This window comes from Salvia splendens, chromosome 6 (genome assembly GCF_004379255.2).
Source record: "Salvia splendens isolate huo1 chromosome 6, SspV2, whole genome shotgun sequence".
Lineage (NCBI taxonomy): Eukaryota > Viridiplantae > Streptophyta > Magnoliopsida > Lamiales > Lamiaceae > Salvia > Salvia splendens.
Genome location: NC_056037.1, coordinates 265055 through 283495, shown reverse-complemented (window position 1 = coordinate 283495; position 18441 = coordinate 265055). Strand labels below are relative to the sequence as shown.

Below are 18441 nucleotides of genomic sequence, written 5' to 3'. Positions count from 1 at the left end.
GAATGGATCAAGGATTTCATCTACGGGTCATGCTCATCTATTGGGTCTCAAATATGGTTAGGAAAGTCGGGATAATCGGTTAGACCCCCTCTCGGGTGCATCTAACACGTTGGTCAATCTCTAGTGTAGGAGTCTCGTCCATACAAGTCGAGATTGACTCCAAAGCACAACGGACCCAAGCCCTCTCTCTAGCTCATGCATCTCTCGATTACATGCAATGCACGGAGTTGTTGATTACACATCTATCCTAATCATGCATTTCTCAATGACATAATTAAGCAAAAGATAAATCTAATTGGTAGCTAAGCAATTAGATATTAAAAAGACCAACAAATGAGATAGATAAGCATTCAACCATAGATTCAATCCATACAATCCATTCAAACTTCACCAAATCCCTACCAAGAACTTAGCTACTCATAGTCAAAGCTACAACAAAAGCAAAAACAAAGAAAACAAAGCTAAACATGATAGAAATGATAACTAGAACTCCCTATGGTGGAATTGATGTTGGGGAGTCTTCTTCCTTCAATCTCTTGAATAAAGAAGCTCCTTGCCTTCAAATCTTCTCAAAACCTTGCTCTTTTGCTTAGATTCGGAGTGTGGGAGTTTGGGTTCAAATGTGTGAAGTCCCCTTTTATATCCGGAGTGGAAATTAGGGTTAAACGAGTAATTCTTCAAAACACCCGGCCGGGTGATCTGTAAGTGGCAGAACACTCAACCGGGTCTTCTTTCTGGAGCCCGATTCCTGCTGTGAAACACCCGACAGGGTTTTCCGGGAAATGGAAAACACCCGATCGGGTTTTTCCTCTGGACTCAGCCTCGTTCGCTCCGTTTTTCCCGTTTTAACTTGCTTTTACTTCAAAACTCTAACAAACTCATTATTCCATTTAGTTGGTGAATATGTGGTGAAAAACCTTTATTAAACACCTTAAATCATCAAAAGCACTGGTTAACCACCTCTAAAACAATCCTAAACTATGAGTTTGTCAACCCTAACCCTCCATTTAAATAATGGATAAGTTTTACTTTTGTTTGTTTTAATAAAGTTGAAAGCTGAAAGTTGAAAGCCATGTGACTGAGCCGTCCAATGCTTCCTCATATTACGACACATATAATGAAAGATTAAATGTCAGTAATCCAATTATTTGCTGAAAGACAAACCTATGTTTGTCTTAAAAGTTACGAAATCACCACCCAAGTCAAAATATATTGATTTTATAGGTTGATGTATACATAAATCCTTTTCTAAAGCAAATAAAAATAAAAAATCTCTAGCTAATTCATTTATTAATAATGGATGTAAATGGAGAATAATTCAATTTTCATTCTCCTATAAGAAATATTTCACTCTTTACTGACTTTATGCACTAGTTATAATTGCAAGAATTTAAGTAAATGAACATATTTATCTATTTTTTTTATATTTATCCTTTGAAATAACACTAAACACATTAATAGTGTGCGATTTATTCATTAATTTCATTATTTCTAAACTTAATCCTCACCCATTTTAGCTACTATTCGTTAAAATAGAAATATGCCAAAAACTATTTGTTAGAGTCATCAATTGAAATGACTTTAATACTCGGGGCTCGAGATGGATTAATTAAGAGACTTCATTTCAAATTCTTTTCGAAACTTCACTCAAGTTCGAATTTATTGTAGGATTAATATTTTTTCCATTTAAGTGTTACCTTAGCATGAGCCTAATGGGGAAACGTTGATGAGTAGATTGCGGATATGTAAATGCATTTTTTTGGAAAGAAAATCCAACTTTCTAAACATTGTTACGAAAACTATAAGTTCAAGTGAATATGGTCGACAATGAATGCATATATAATCGCATTGGTATATTTGACATAGATGTATAAATACATATTTATAATAAAAATAATATAAATTGGGGGGCAAAATTCAGTCTTAGCAACTTTTGGAGGTGTACGGCCGCCGTTGCTCCTCCGTACCTATATTTATTTTTGGTTACACATTTCAAGAAATAAAAAATAGTAGTAGTACTAAGTATGAGAGTAATTAGTGAAAATTCAGTTGTAATTAAGGTGCTGCAATTAAGAAAAGTAAAAGGCTTAGCTATGGTAGCCCGTGGAGGAAATGGTATTGGATGGTCCAAGCTAAGAGTTTATTAATTTATAAAGTTATAACTCTTTACAATTGCACTCCTTAATCTCTTCAAAACCAGCACGCCTTTCTAGAATTTCCCACAAGCTGTGGCTGATCTTATTCTTGAGGAGATAGATCATTGGATCATTTGATGACCACTTTGATGTTGGTTTCCTTTGCTTACTTCGGTGTTTTTGTGACTTCTTGCTAGCTTTTAAACTTGAGTATTCATAGGAACTGTGTCATTCGAAACCACTCTTTGACGTATGCATTGGAATATTTTCCGTTTGAATTCTAGGTCATTTGCAACCTTGTACCAGAATTTCCACAACATCGAATTTATTACTAGAGTTGTCCAAATACAAATGAACTCTTAAATGTCCAAGTAAATATAAATTCATTTTGTGAGTTCTTCATATATTCCCATTTAAAACCATGATTTTATTGAAAGAACAAAAGGAGAAACCAATTTTAATTGCCTTCTTTAAAATTGAAGCTGGATATTAATGTTTATTTACAACACACTTTACTTAGAAATTAGCTGACCTCTTAATAATAGTCCCAAGTAAATAGAAATTTAATTACATAAAGACATAAGCAATTTACATGGAGTACTAATTTGTAATAATAATAGTAGTAATACTCCGTAATTTTTATTATTACATGCCTAGTATTTATTCTAGTGTCCTACATAATAATTTGAGGTAAAGAGATAAATAAATATTCTTTGACTCAGCGGAATTCGTGGATTTCGAAAAGTGACCCACTAATGTTACTTGACTGTCACGTTCGTATTCATGTCAGCATCTCTTTTGATTGGACGGTCATGGTTTTTATTTCTGGTCTTAGTAAACGAGTGTTGGAGTGAATGTTTGACTCCTTTTACATGATAACCTTTGAAGTTGATTTTCAATATTAATCATTTCCTATACTATACTTTATGGGAAAAAAATATAGTCATAGCTTTATTTTATTTTAATAACGCTATGTTCCATCTCATAAAATATTATACTCTCCGTCCCACAAAAGATGTCACACTTTCCTTTTTAGTTTGTCCCAAAAAAGATGTCATTTTTATTTTTAAAAAAAAGTTCTCTCTCACATTAATATAAAAATTATATTTTCCCCCTCCATCTAACACACAACACAAAACCTCCTAAAATCCCGTGTTATCCCACAAGTGTGACATCTTTTGTGGGACGGAGGGAGTATTAAATAAAAAGATAATAAAGTATAAGAGAGATGAAAAAGTAAAGAGAAGAAATGTGTTGATTTTTATTAAAAAGGGAAATGCCTCCACTATTATGGAACGTACCAAAATGACAAAATAACTCTACTACTATGGAATAGAGAAAGTATATTATGCTCCCATTCTGTCATATAAAAATATGTTCATTTGAAATGACACGAGAATTAAAGCACAACTAGTAAAGTTAGATAGAGGAGAAGAATGATACTCCTGTTAGTAGATAATGTGACTAACATTATTAGTATTCAATGAGTTGTAATGGTGGACCATAGTAATATAATTAATAAATAAATCGATGTATATGGTTAATGAGTTTAGGCAATTTTCCATGAATGGAAATGCCCATGTTTTTATGGGACTGGCGGAAAAGTGAAAGTACACATATTTTTATGGGACGAAGAGAGTAATATTTGAAGTGTCCTAAAATTAATATTCCCTCAGCCCCACAAGTGTAAACACCATTTTCTTTTTAGTTCGTCACACAAGAGTATTCACTTTCTAATTGTGAAAAGTCATTCTCCACTAACAATACTTTAATTATTTTATTTTTCTATCATTCTTTTACTTTACTAATTGTGCATTAAAACCCGTATGCATACTCTTCTACTCTAGTCCGATCATTTCCCCACTCAAATCACACCCTTATGATATTCATGTAATTTGTAAAGTTTATTATACAAATATGCCACTAGATTTACACAGGTTCGAATAGCTCAATGATATATTGAGGGGTTCCGGCCTAACCATCTCGTTAATTTGCCCAAGAAACGATACAAATGTCTCGCTTTTAAGTCTTGTAACACATTTCAATTGATAAGCTCATGTTGACAAAACTGACCTCGGTCTCGAATAGCTCCTCTCTTTTCGCTCAGCTCTCCTCCCTCTTCATGGCTGAAGCAAAAGCGAGAATATCGGCTTGAGTAACACAAACATTGGTGAGAATCTAATATCCCGGAGAGTGAATCAAGCGAGAATATCGGCTTGAGTAACACAAACATTGGTGAGAATCTAATATCCCGGAGAGTGAATCGGGACCCAAGTATAGTTAGTGGACAACATGTGCATATTACTTGGGCAGAGCATGAAGATGACTTCGATTTGAGCTATGAGAATCAAAATAGAAATATATAGTAACACACAAAATAATGGCACATAGGACTTAATATAAATGTTGTTCTCAGAAAATTGCCTCGGGACCCTATATATAGTATCTCTAAATTCGATCCTAATCTTTCCTTCAACCATAACCTAATTTAATAAACCCCTTTTGCATATATAGGTCGCCTTAAAAACTACTCTAACCTTTTTTTTAGCATGGAGTATGTTTTAGTATCCTATTTAAAATAGGTCAAATGTAAAAACCAATTCGAACTAGGTGATGCAAACCTGAACCCTATCATGAACACCTATATATATACATAACAAATTCATTACGGAATACCCTTTTTTTTATTATTTACTAATTTTATGGGAATTTTGATGGTGTAAAGAGGAATAAGCAAAAAGATTTTCCAATCAATATAATTCGGCAAATGAAGACCGTTGGATGAACATGCAATTAGGGCTGGGTAATTTTTTCCTGCTATATTCCATCTCACTTAAAGTGATTCCTTTTCCAGCCGATTCACACTTGACACATTTTGTGAAATAAATACATCACTCTTTTTTTTACTTTATCTTTGACTCACTTAACTAACATAACAATATAGTAACACACTAACATGTATAAAATCTGATGGCAAAATAAAATGCATAATTATTACTCCCTCTGTCTCTAATAATTCGTCGCCATTTGACCCGACACGAGTTTTAAGAAATGTAATAGAAAGTGGGTTGAAAAAGTTGGTGGTAGGTGGATCCTACTTTTCTTATATTAATTTTATAATAAAATATGAGTATGAATGAGATAGTGGAATGTTGGGTCCACTAAAAAAATGATAAAAGTGAAAGGTGACAAATTTTTTTGAGACGGACAAAAATGAAAATAGGTGATAAATTTTCAGGGACGGAGGAAGTATTAATTGAATCTCACAAAACTGAGAGAGAAGTGTAGAGAAGAAGGGGTGCAAAGATTTAGTTGTCAAACAAATAAAGGCCCCACCCCACCATATGGAGAATGACCCTCTCTAGTCTCAACCATGTTAGATGAGATTTAGTGCGTGGTGTGTGTGAGAGAGGAAGTGGAAGAAGAGAAAGGGAGAAAACGTTACTGTGGGGTCTTAAATTGAGGTTGCAGTGGCGATGGCGGCGTTTGCAGGGCTGTGAATTTAATGCACACACACAGACAAACTATTCAATTTCATTTCTTCATCTCATCGATATCATCCCACTTTCAATTCTCATTCCTCAACTTCAACAAATACTCCACTTACTAGTGCAAGTAGTATAATATTCTATATATATAGAGAGAGAGTGAGAGAGAAAGAGATTGTTTTAGATCAACAACAATTGCTTTCGATTCTCAATCTACAAAACTCGTAAATTTTGATAGTGAAATGAGGTGGTGCTAGGTCACACACAAAATTAGGGCGGAATTGGGGGTGAAAACGAGGAGATCTAGCTACGCTTCAACAAGGGCAAGGGTTTCCGAATTATGTGAGCTGCAAATCAACCAAAACGGCGACGTTTTGTGTAGAATTAGGGTTTTTTGGGTTGCGATGAGCGGAAGAGACATGATCAACTGTCAAGACTGTGGGAATCAAGCCAAGAAAGACTGCGAGCACATGAGGTGTCGCACCTGCTGCAAGAGCCGCGGCTTCCCTTGCCAGACCCACGTCAAGAGCACCTGGGTCCCCGCCGCCCGCCGCCGCGAGAGGCTCCTCTCTCGCGGCGACAACCTCAAGCGCCTCCGGGAGAATCCATCCGCCGCCGAAGGTGGGGATTCTCCGTTTCTCAATTCTCATGGAAGAAGTGAGAGAATCTAACAAAAGATTTATGACTAGTTGTTTCATGACCTTTACCTTTCTCTCCTTTTCCCTTTACTGTTTCTGAGTAAAACTGACGCAAAATAGCCTCTAAATAAAGAGTTTCTCAAGAAAATTGGTGTCCGAATCTTTCCTCATATATCTACATTATGTTTATATTAGGTAAAAGTTGTTGAAATTATGTGTTTTTTTAGCAATGATGATTTTTTACCCCTGTGAATAATTAGGGTTTGAGGTGGCGGGGCAGTTTCCACCGGAAGTGAACTCTCCGGCAGTTTTCCGGTGCGTGAGGGTTTGCGCGGTGGACGACGTGGAGGAGACGTTGGCCTATCAGACGGCGGTGAACATCGGCGGCCATGTTTTTAAAGGAATTCTCTATGATCAAGGCCCCGAAGGCCGTTACCACAGCGGTGGAGGAGAAAGCTCCTCGGGGGGTGGAGGGCCGCAGCAGCAGCATCATATGATCGCTGCTGCGGCCCCACCCCCGACGAGCAACTTGAATGCCCCGATGCTCGACCCATCGATGTATTCGAGTGGCTACATGTCGGGTACGCAATATTTCTTGCCACCAAGGCCTTGAGAGATTTGAGATGATTAATTGACTATTCTCATTGATGAACATTAATTTGTGATTGTTGTAACGTTTATAATTCAATGTCTTCCTATTTTGACACAATTTAGGGAATGAGTTAGGTTAAGAAGAAGAAGAAGGTGTGTTGTTTTGTTATTAAAGTATGTCCGAATTTCTATTACGATTCTCTCCATCTGTTATACTCCTATTTATTTATTTATTTATTTATAAGGGTCATGGAACCTTTTTTTTTCTTTGGGATTTCATTGATTTGTGTTGTTTGATCACTGTTTTGAATGCTTTTTGTCTTCTTCATTTGGCTTTCTTCTTGATTTTCAACCCCATGATTCCTTCCCCCTTGTTTTATTGCTGGATTAATGCCTTTGAGGTAGAGTTTTTTCCTATGTGTCTTTATTTATTAAATTCAAATTCAATGAAGGAATAAAAATAAGGAGTACTTGGCGGTCCAGCTTTGCAAGTGTTTGAAACATTGGCAAATGTCACTTTATGCTTCATTATTCATATCCCAATAAAAAGCACATTGTAGAAGTGACATTTAGCCCTCCTAACTTTAGTATTTCACATATAAACACATCTATAATAGATAAATACTACGTATTCAAGATATTCCATATCATATCATTGTCCTCTCCAATTTTAAACTAGATTGTCATTTAATATTCATAAATGCATGTGTAGTCACAAAATAAGACCCAGAGAAAGAAAGCTGTGAGGAATTAAAATCTGATATTGACCAAACTCTAGAAAAAGGGAAGCTGTGGTTTCTAAATGCTGGATATATCATAAATGGATTGGATGTGATCTGCTGAGATTAAATTAAAGGGACTTTTTCTTTTGTGTAGGCTTCTAGATATGAAGCTTAGCATGTGTATGAAATAAAACATAATCACAGAAACTTTCCCTAGATTCCATGATATGTGTACCTTGTGGATATTCAACAATCTTTTATAGACAATGACATTTCGTTCCTAAAGGGTACACATACACACCTAGTTCGTGTTTGATGTGTTTGCTCACCATCAGTTTTGATTGTGTGTGTGTGTGCTACGAGTTAGGGTTTCAATTTCATTTGTTAGTATTTTGGGAAAAAAAATGAGTGAAATTATCAATATTTAGCATGTTTGTGACAAAGTAAGCACTTTATAAAGGTGATTATGCATAGCTAAAAAATGAAATATTATGTGTCACTTTGAATAATTCAATTTCTATTCAATTGTTTCTTGGATAAATGGGTATCAAACGAGATGAGTGGAAAGACTTAGACTGAAGAATCATTTGCAAATAGGATATGAAACGAGATCAGTGAAACAAAATGAACTCGCGTGTTTTGAAAAATGACGAAATAATAGTAGTATCACTCAACAAAGTTACAAATCCAGCATAAATCTTCAGTCAAATGACTTAAAATAGTTCTTAGTTTTCAATTTTAAGGTGCATTTTTATTTTATCAATTTTAAGGTGTAAACTTTGAGTATGTATGTATATGGTCTTCAACTGTACAAAGACTTGTTTAAAAATCAAAATTCAAGTCTTCCATTCAAGAAAAGGTGAGAACGAGAGCTGCCGCCGCTGTGCTCATGCCGCTGGCACGGCGCTGCTCGCTGCATCGAGCACGTCAGTGCCAGTGAGCAGGCGACGTGGCGAGCAGTGATTGGACAACGGTTGCCTTTGATTTTTTTTATTAAAAATTCGGTATTTAATTTTAAAAATGGATAAAAAATAAAAAAAAATATTTTCTAGATCTCAAAAATATGGCCCTTTTTTTGCCCATTTTTCTGAATTTTTTTGATTTTTTTTTTATTTTTTCCCCCTAAATCATCTTTAAATACACTCATTCATCATCCATTCATCTCTCATTCATAATTCTCATACAAATTATCTACACCTTCATCTCTCACTCAAAACCTCAAATGGATTTCACCCTTCTTATGGCGGAAGCGGAGCGCGAAGAACAAGAATACTACAAACAACATCGTGCCGCTTACGAAGCATATGTCGCGGTGAATACCCCCGCTCCTCCTCCTGAACGAACTAGATCAACTCGCCGCTACATCCATCGTGACCGGGAAGGAGCCCACAAAAGGCTCGTTGCCGACTATTTTGCCGACCAGCCGCGGTTTCCGGCAGATTACTTCAGGCGCCGTTTTCGCATGTCAAAGCGCTTGTTTATGCGAATTGTCAACACATTGTCCGCACGTGTTGAATTCTTCCAAACAGGTCCAGATGCAACCGGCCGCAAAGTATTACGCCGTTGCAGAAGTGTACGTGTGTCATCCGAAAACTCACAACTGGGCAAACGGCCGACCTCTTCGACGAGTATTTGCATATCGGTGAGTCCACTGGAATCCTTTGTCTAAAAAATTTTTGCGATGGCGTTCGTTCATCCTTCGGTGATGAATTTCTTCGGGTACCCACCACCGATGATTGCCAAAGGTTGCTTCGTCTTCACGAATCAGTCCATGGCTTTCCCGAAATGCTTGGCAGCATTGACTGCATGCATTGGAGGTGGAAGAATTGCCCGACTGCTTGGAGGGTGCAACACTTAAGCGGTCACAAAGGCGGCGACCCAACACTTATCCTTGAGGCGGTCGCCGACTACCACCTATGGAGTTGGCATGCATATTTCGGCGTTGCCGGATCGACTTCACCATCAACGGAAATACATACCACATGGGTTACTATCTCGCTGATGGTATCTACCCAAGGTGCTCGACTTTCGTGAAGACGCTCATCAACCCGCACGACCCGAGACGGGTTCTTTTTGCGCAGCGTCAAGAGTCCGCGCGGAAAGACGTCGAAAGAGCCTTCGAGGTCCTTCAACCCCGATTTAACATTGTGAAGGCCCCGGCTCGGCTGTGGTACGTGAATAATATCGCCGACATCATGTTCACGTGTATTATCTTACACAACATGATTATAGCCGACGAAGGACCGAGAGCGGCTAGCTTCTACTACGAGGATGAAGCCGGAAGCTCAACCGCGAGGTCTCCCCCACGCCGAGGTGTGCATACGACGGTGGGCCAGAGGATCGAGACAAGGCACGCAATGCGCGATACCCGAACCCACATTGAGCTACAAGAAGACCTAATCTAACACATGTGGGCGAAATTCGGCAACGAGTAGTGGTTTTTTTAATTTTAGGATTTTAATTATGCAATTTTTAATTTTTAGGATTTTAATTATGTCTTTTTAAATTTATTTATAATTTGTAATGTTATTTCGGGTTTTTAAATGAATTTTCATATTATGGAAATGTTTTTGTTTAATTGAATTTTAAATTGAATTGTGCTCTTGCCAGAAAGCAGGTAGAAAAAGTGGGGTCGAGCCCACAACCGTGCTCGCTGGCAAGAGCATGGTTGTGGATGCTCTAATGCGTTAATTGAGAAAAAGGGGGAAAGCAATAATAGGAGTAGGGTTTGATAGAGTGAGGAAAAACAAGATATATGATAGGGTTTAGGGACAGCAGCGCGTGCTTCATTCTACTGTGTCTTATCATACTAAATCCTCTTCTTTCTAATTGTGGTCCAAACAACACTTTGTCACAATAATTCTCTCTCTCATAAAATAAATCACCAAATATGGATCGTATTACCTTTTCAATTTGATTAAATTTGTAGGTAGAAGAATTCAAGGCTTAAAATTATTAATTTCGGGGGGCTAGGTACGTTTTACTGAATGAGACCGTATCATCGCATCTAGTACATATACTATGTGAAAGAGAGACATATCAAACTCTAGCGAGGTTTAGTTCTATGATTAATTGATGATAAAAGGAGCGGATCATTAAATATTTGGGTAGATACTTCTTTACAACTTCGACGAAGTGTGGATGATGAGGATACATACATAAACAAATTAAATTCACGAAACACGTATGTGCGAACCCAAAGTGAAAGGGGTAGGGGCTTAAGCCTTCAATGAAATAATTCTTTTTACTAATTTTCTATTAATTTTATTTTAAGTTTAGTCAAGTTTAATGTAAGTTATGATGTAAAAGCCCCTACGAATGATCTAAATTACTTAAAAATATACTATCAAAATAAAATTTAAAAATATCAGTTTCTATCGATAATTATTTCTGCGTCGGCCATTGGAAACACGTCAACTCTCTATACTTCCACCACCGCCACCTCACCTTCTCTCGCCTCCTCCGCTACCTCTCCAGCCCCCTCCTTTGTCCATCGCCATGTCTCTTCCTCCAATTCTGCAAACCGTATGAGCTCACTGTGCGCTCGCGTGCATAAGAGACCTCTATTTTTATTTAGGGGTGACATAAAGTAATACTACTAGAATATAAACTAAGATACATTTTCATTCCTTAAAATTCCGCTGGCGATAAAAAAAATTACTGTAGTAGTTTAATTTTTGAATTCATATATACATTTACCTGAAATTTATGATTCGTAGTTAATGTTTTAAAAAGAACTTTTAGCATAAAAATTTTCCCTATATGATTCCACTTCACATGCGAATTGTCAGTGCATCCAAAACAGTGAACTTGACCTAAGTTATAGAGAGGTAAGATACCTACGCAGAGACCTCTTCTGCTTAACTTAACTTCAACTATTTTGTTGTTCATTTTGTAGTATGCAGTTAAAAAAAGAATTTTTAAAAAGTGGTGGTGTATTATTTTTAAAACATGTCCTTTGATTATGCAGTAGTACGTTGAGAACTCGATCTGAGTGTAGGAAGCACATATCTGCATGCAAGTAATTTGATTATAACTTGTAATTAGTGTACGTAATTATGTCAATCGTCCGTTTAATAATTACATTCCTTTGGTAATTTATTAAAACTGTTTTTTTTTGTTGGGGTTCATGAGTGTTAATTGAAAGTTTAAATGGAATTTGAAAGGTTGTGATTTTTATTGTGGAAAATTCAGCATTGACATTTGGTGGAGGACTAATTTGAAAGAATAATAGTAAGTGATTGTAAGGCTATTTTTTTCTAGTATGAATAGACAATGAACCATAACTTAATGGGTTAAATACTACTCCCTCCGTCCCGGCTAAGATGACACATTCCTTAGCCGGCACGGGATTTTAGGAGTTATTGGTTAAAGTGTTTAATTGGAGAAAGAAAAGTGGGTATAAGTATTAAAATAGAGAGAGAAAGAAAGATGAATATTTTAATAGGAGTGGGAAAAAGTGGTTGGGTGTATTAATTGGAGAGAGAAAGTTTTCAAAAAAATAAATGTGTCATCTTAGTTGGGACAAACTAAAAAGAAAAACGTGTCATCTTAAGCGGGACGGAGGGAGTAGTAATGATTAATTGGTTAAAATTTATAATTTATTATGTTATTAATTAATGCAAGGGTAACTTACAGTGTTACTTTAATGGATTATTGGCAAACCAAATCTATGAAATTTTCCTGCGAAATTAAAATAATAGGCATGTAAATTTTCACATAATGCGGAAAAGACCATCATGTGGGTTTATTGGGCCTTTCTTCTAATCCATTCGCCCCAATAAGCATGGGCCTCGTATAGTTGAAGGTTAATTGAAAGTTTCAAACCAAGTCCCCAATTTTATCATTAGAGAATAATTAAATTATTTACTAGTACTATAATTATATTTTTTTAAAAAAAGAAAAAAAGGAAAAAGAAATGGAAAAAGGGCAAAGGAAAAAGGAAAAAGGAAACAAAAATCAATTGTTTGGAAGCTGAAATCTAAAGAATTGAAACAAAGAAGAAACGCAGAAGAAAAGGAGCGATTAGCCGACCCATTGCGATCCGACCCGTCACCGGAGTCCAATTCCAGTCAGAAGCTCGTGGATTCCGTCAATGGAGGACGGCTACATTCATAGCGACATCAATGTCGAAGCCTCCAAAGCCGACCGATCGGTGTGGCTCATGAAGTGCCCTCCCGTTGTCTCCAAAGCCTGGCAGTCCTCTGCCGCTTCCGCCTCCGCCGACTCGCCGCCCGTCTCCAAAGTCGTCGTTTCTCTCGATCTCCTCCAGCCGGATGACTCCTCTGCCCTCCAAGTAACAATTCTCCTACTCTCCCTATTTTTGTTTCTTGTCATACATTCCATGTGCTGCTTTGAATTGGGGAAATTTGGTTTTCTAGGGTTTTGATTTCTGAATTAATCATCTCAGTTTACTATGGAGATGGCTGGGAGTGAGATTCTGAATATACCAAAGAGCTACTCTCTCAACATGTCCAAAGATTTCGTTCCCATGGGAATTTTCTCCGAGTCGAATCAAGGTGTTTTCCTTATCATGTCTATATTTGTTGCCGCTTCATAAAAATCTTGTCTTCGAACTAGTTATTTGATTTATGTCCAGGTATCTGTTGTCCTTAAAGTATTGGAATTGTATTTTTCACGATAATGATTATGCATATATGTTATACACGTGCTGCTAGGAACATATGTCAAAGGAGATTGTAAAGAACAATTGGTGTGAGAGCTCTAGCTATTATTCTAAATCTTTTAGTATGCACTTGGATTGTAAATGTGCTGCTGTGTAATAGGGAACTGCATAGAATTGCTGTGAGTGATCGAGTCCACGACAACTGTGGAAAGGCTTAATCCGGTTCACTGAGAATTTTGAGCAAAGTGACAATAAACTTCCTTCACATTTTCTAGTTTTCTTTTTCGAAGGCCACATTGTGTAGCTGTGATATTTCATGAAACATGATGGATAAAAGAACAAACTGGTAACTTTTAGAGAGTTTTCGTGTATGGGTTTTTATCTCTTTGATGTGCATAACTCACTCACGGATCTATTCTGTTATATCACCATTCTGTCGTTTTCAGTTTCATTTAATGTATCGTCCTCTGAAATTAAATTATGTGTGTGCATTTCGACCTATCAGTAGAGTGGCTAGGTTAATGTTGCAACTAGCGCCGGAAGTTAAGTTACCTGGATCTTCTTTGCTGCTACTTATTGTTATATTCTTCAATAAATTGCTATGTTTCATCAGAAGGATAGTGGATGTGCTTATTAGTTGGAGTATTATTTTGGTTGCCACTTGTGTATATAATACCAAGTTATCTTTTAAAGGAAGAGTTGCAGTGGACGGAAAAGTGGAGCATAAATTTGATATGAAACCCCACCATGCAAACATTGAAGAGTACAGAAAAATGTGTCGGGAAAGGACAAATAAGTCCATGGTTAAGAACAGACAAATCCAGGTCAGGTCGTCGAGCTACTATTAACTTATAGTTTTGCCTCTTTTAGTTTCTCACTTCTTACTGAAAGTAATATCCATCTCTCATGATTATCAGGTACTCAATAATGATCGTGGCGTACACATGAGACCAATGCCCGGAATGATGGGATTCATTACGTCGAATTCTAAAGTAATTAGTTTCTTTTTACTTGTTTAATCTAATACAGCATCTTGGAATATGTGCTGCCATGTAGTAGAGTATACTTTATTTTGGTTCAAGGCCCCTAGAAATTAGAGATTGGTTTGAAGAGCTGGCCAAAAGGCAAAAACTGGGTATGTCAACCCTTCATGAATGATCATAATAACATTAACATGTGAAATTATCTCCTCTCATTGGGAATGATGATATCTAACTGAAGCGGTCAAGCCTCAAATTTGTTCGATGTTCATTGGCATTTTCGATGCCTGTTATTAGTCTCATGAGTCATGGCATGTCTGGAGTTCATTCTAAATGCTTTTAAATGGAGTTTTTATAGCATCATATAAGATCTGGAAATTATGTATTTATCGACCAACCATCCAACCCTTCTCCAGCTTTGATTTCTGTGTACATAGGATCTTAATGTCCCCAGCTAACGCTCCTCATTTCAGTTTTGAGCCATGAAATTGGTGGAGTGTTATATGAAAATTTTAACGTGATGTCTTCTGGCTTCTGGTTCAGAATGTATACCTATTCCAAGTTTCCATCTTACACACAAATATGCTTTTATGAACTTTTGAGCTTGCCCCCAATTGTTTATTCTTTAGTTACTGAAAAATCAATATCCAAAAAATTTTAACTTGTCCAGGATAAGAAAAAGGCAGCTCCAGTTAAGGGGGCTGATATGAAAAGAACTAGAAGGGATCGCGGGGAGCTGGAAGATATCATGTTCAAGCTTTTTGAGAGGCAACCTAATTGGACGCTCAAACAGCTGGTTCAAGAAACTGATCAACCCCCTGTATGCCTTGTTCATGACTTTATTTCCACTTTCTGTTTCTATGTTTCGTAGGCTTATCAAATAAATTTCTGTATCTTTTTCAGCAATTTTTGAAGGAGATATTAAATGAGCTCTGCGTGTACAATAAAAGAGGAACAAACCAAGGTACTTATGAGCTCAAGCCAGAGTATAAGAAATCTGTTGAGGATACAGATGCTGGACCATGACTTGGCATTGTCTGTGTACATTAGATTACAATGAAGAGATACTCTGTTTTGTAAGAAAACATGCCCCATTATTTTTTCCCGTACATCTCTTTTAGATGCGGATATGTGTCTAGATCTACTATCGTCATAGAAATATAAATGGATGGGATTAATACCACAAGGCAAAATGCCCTGCTGTTTGTGGATTAAGTTGTGTAGTATTTACAAATTTTCATTGGGCCATTAGTAGATTATGTCCAATTTCTGTTTTCTCTTCCATCAGACTTTTGTTAATGTTTTTTTCAGTCATGATATTTTTGCATTCAAGTTCCCATATGTGATATTTGTATTATGCGTGATATTGTCTCCGTCCGTGCATCTAACAAGTGCATGTGTCGTCTTCCATGGGTGATATTGTCTTCTTCTGTGCATCTAGCAAGTGCATGTGTTGTCTTCCATGCGTGATGTTGTCTTCTTCTATGTATATGGCTCCTCAATGGAAGTGGAGGAGCAATGTGTCATGGATATTTACTGTTAGACCTGCATTCTGTTTCGTGTATTCTCTGTTCGTTTTATTCACCCCCCTCGCCTCTACTTTATCATAGTAAATTTCTGAAAGCTGGATACGTAAGAAATTTTCTGAATCATGTTACATAGTTAACCTTCACCATGAACTATGCCTAGGTTGGAACATGCTCATTAAGGTTTGTAGTTTCTCTGTAAAATTGTTGAGCACTGCTGATGAGTTCCAAAAGGGTTGGTGATAAAGATATTTAGATATTCAAATCTGCTTTAAAGTTGGTTAGTGCTTGTTAATCATCTGTGGTGATGTGTTACTCTGCACATGTCTTTGAAAGTGAGTAGGTAAAAATGAAATGAGCTCCTTTGCATTGGGAAAGTGTTGTCACCCACTGGTTTTAGTGGATCAGAAAAGTGAGTAACTAGGAATCTTGTTTGTCGATGTTAGAGCATCTTTGGACCAGAGATGCTTGTTCTAGCTTTCCCAATGGTGTGATTGGGTAGTGGTGGGATGACTTGACTAGGCTCACATTATGTTGGTAACACTAACAGTGGTGATTCTCTTCATGGACCCCTTTCTCCTCTATCTATGACTCAAGGCCTGTTGAGAAAGAGACCAAACTAAATTGCTGTAGTTTAGTACTCCATCAAAATTGAATAAAATCAAATCATAACTAATATGGCTTCAACAATGTCTTTTTGGTTTGCTAAGTTATTAGAACACATCAAAAACAATTCCGAAGGGCAATCGGTTTAAGATTTTTATAGAAATAGGTGAAAGTTATTTTGAAATGTTGCAAGAATCTAGCATAATACTATGGAAGTCGTTTGCGACAAAATTAACTGAATTATGAGTCATTTTGGCCTACCACGATGCTTAAAGTCTAATATTATTTTCAACTAAATTAAAATTGATGGAAACTTGTGACATAATTCAAACATTCATTTTCATGATGTCGTTTTATGCATGGGATTTGGGTGGAACTCAAGCTTGAATTGTCAAAATCTTCCTTCCCAAATAAAACATTCACCTATTTTTCGTACCAAGTCTTGCTAATTGCTATTGAAAATTGAAAATGGAAATGATAGCTCTTTGGGGAACACAAGTGGTGTCATTCATGTTCATGTGATCATTAATTTGAATACATTTGAGATTTAAAACACATTTATTCTCATAGAAGTTTCAATTATTTTAGTTAATTTGAAATTAACTAATGCCTGCGAATACTAATATAAATAGTTTATTACATTAAAAATTAATGCATTTATTTTTTACTCTTTTTTTTGTTTTTATTTGTATTCTTATAATTATTTTTATGTTGTACAAATACATGGTGGGCTGTTAATATAGAAGTTGTTCAAAATACATAAAATATAGAGTTTTTTTATTTATATTTATTACTCCCTCCGTCTCCAAAGAATATGCATTTTTGGTTCAACACAAATTTTAATGTAAAATTGATAAAGTAAGAAAAAATTAGAAAAAAATTTAAAATATTATTAGTAGAGAATGAATATATTAGAGCGTTATCTATCAATCTTCATCAAGCAAAGAGTAGAAGTCTAACGACAACAACTTCAATAAAATGATACATTCAATTATAAATTCAAAATAAGCATTTAACCAATGACAAAGCTGCTATAGAGCCTTGGGCCCATAGGCCGTGACATTTTTTACTATCTCTTAGGAGTAGAGGTGCCCACGGTTCCGGAATCAGCGGTTATGGTTCGGAATTGTAACCGTTGGTTACGGTTTCACGGTTAACTACCAGAACCGTAAATCTTGGGCACCTCTACATAGGAGTACGTTATAGCTACTTCTTGTAATATCGATATTAGAAAATATCCTACAATTGTTAACAGTAAATTAGATCTTTTAGCATCGAAATCCTGGTTCCGTTACTGCGTAAATCTTTGGTAAATTATGAGGAAGTCAAGAAATCGTTTTTCAATGTTTGTGCATGCGCGAATGAATGTAAAGCACTTCATAGTTAGAAAAAAGGGAATTCCTTTTGCAGGTGAGAATCATTTGAAATGGGCATGTCTAATGTTCCTAAATCACATAACAAATATCACTATTTCTTCTGCAATATGGAGTATTTCAGATCATCTAAGTATATTCTCAAATTATAAAATTATAAAACGGCACAAATATCATTAAATTATGTGTAGGTGCATATAACAAAAACAAAATGCAAAAAATCATATATAAATATTCTTCAACAGTTATTAATTACAATATACTCCTAGCTAGAAATAAAATCGATGGAACCCACACAACTAAACATTAAAGTTAAAGCTTTAACATTCGTTGCTCTTATTCAAATCAACCAAACACATTCTTCAGTATTTTTATATTCCACTTTAAAATAAAAAATTCATTTTCAAGGAACTGGTGAATAGTATAAATTAAACATTTTTTTATAAATCTCATTTTGGGCTCGAATATACTCACACTATAAAAAATATATCTCAAAAATTTAATAATCTTAAATAGATTCTTCCATTATTGTAGAAATAATTGAATATAAATATATTTATTGTTTGGACATGAATCAACTTTACCAGATATTTGAAAGATTATAGAATGATGGTGGTCTGGAAAGAGAGGGGGCACAATGTCGATTAAAGTAAAACAATTAATAGTATTACTACAGCCCATCTTTGGGAGGTGGATTGATAGTGGGAGCACCATATTTATTACCTTAAATAATTCATTTTACTTACTTAATTAATG

At 36.0% G+C, this 18441-nt stretch overlaps 2 protein-coding genes across 2 annotated transcripts; both read left to right on the top strand.

Moving 5' to 3' along the window:
- Positions 1 to 5471: 5471 nt before the first annotated feature.
- LOC121807243 (protein EXPRESSION OF TERPENOIDS 1-like) lies at positions 5472 to 7089 on the top strand. The gene is made up of 2 exons (XM_042207463.1): positions 5472 to 6244; positions 6522 to 7089. Exons 1-2 carry the CDS (start codon positions 6028 to 6030, stop codon positions 6872 to 6874), a joined length of 570 nt encoding a protein of 189 aa, XP_042063397.1. The 5' UTR covers positions 5472 to 6027; the 3' UTR covers positions 6875 to 7089.
- A 5432-nt stretch (positions 7090 to 12521) lies between these two features.
- Positions 12522 to 15464, top strand: LOC121809721 (transcription initiation factor IIF subunit beta-like). Its single transcript, XM_042210488.1, has 6 exons — positions 12522 to 12870; positions 12985 to 13093; positions 13894 to 14024; positions 14118 to 14192; positions 14851 to 15000; positions 15084 to 15464. Exons 1-6 carry the CDS (start codon positions 12670 to 12672, stop codon positions 15204 to 15206), a joined length of 789 nt encoding a protein of 262 aa, XP_042066422.1. The 5' UTR covers positions 12522 to 12669; the 3' UTR covers positions 15207 to 15464.
- The last annotated feature ends 2977 nt before the right edge of the window (positions 15465 to 18441 follow it).

Coding starts and splice junctions, on each gene's coding strand:
- LOC121807243 (XM_042207463.1), top strand. CDS start 6,028: ATGAGCGGAAGAGACATGATCAACTGTCAAGACTGTGGGAATCAAGCC. Junction 6,245..6,521: donor GAATCCATCCGCCGCCGAAG/GTGGGGATTCTC, acceptor GTGAATAATTAG/GGTTTGAGGTGGCGGGGCAG.
- LOC121809721 (XM_042210488.1), top strand. CDS start 12,670: ATGGAGGACGGCTACATTCATAGCGACATCAATGTCGAAGCCTCCAAA. Junction 13,094..13,893: donor TTTCTCCGAGTCGAATCAAG/GTGTTTTCCTTA, acceptor TATCTTTTAAAG/GAAGAGTTGCAGTGGACGGA. Junction 14,025..14,117: donor TTAAGAACAGACAAATCCAG/GTCAGGTCGTCG, acceptor CATGATTATCAG/GTACTCAATAATGATCGTGG.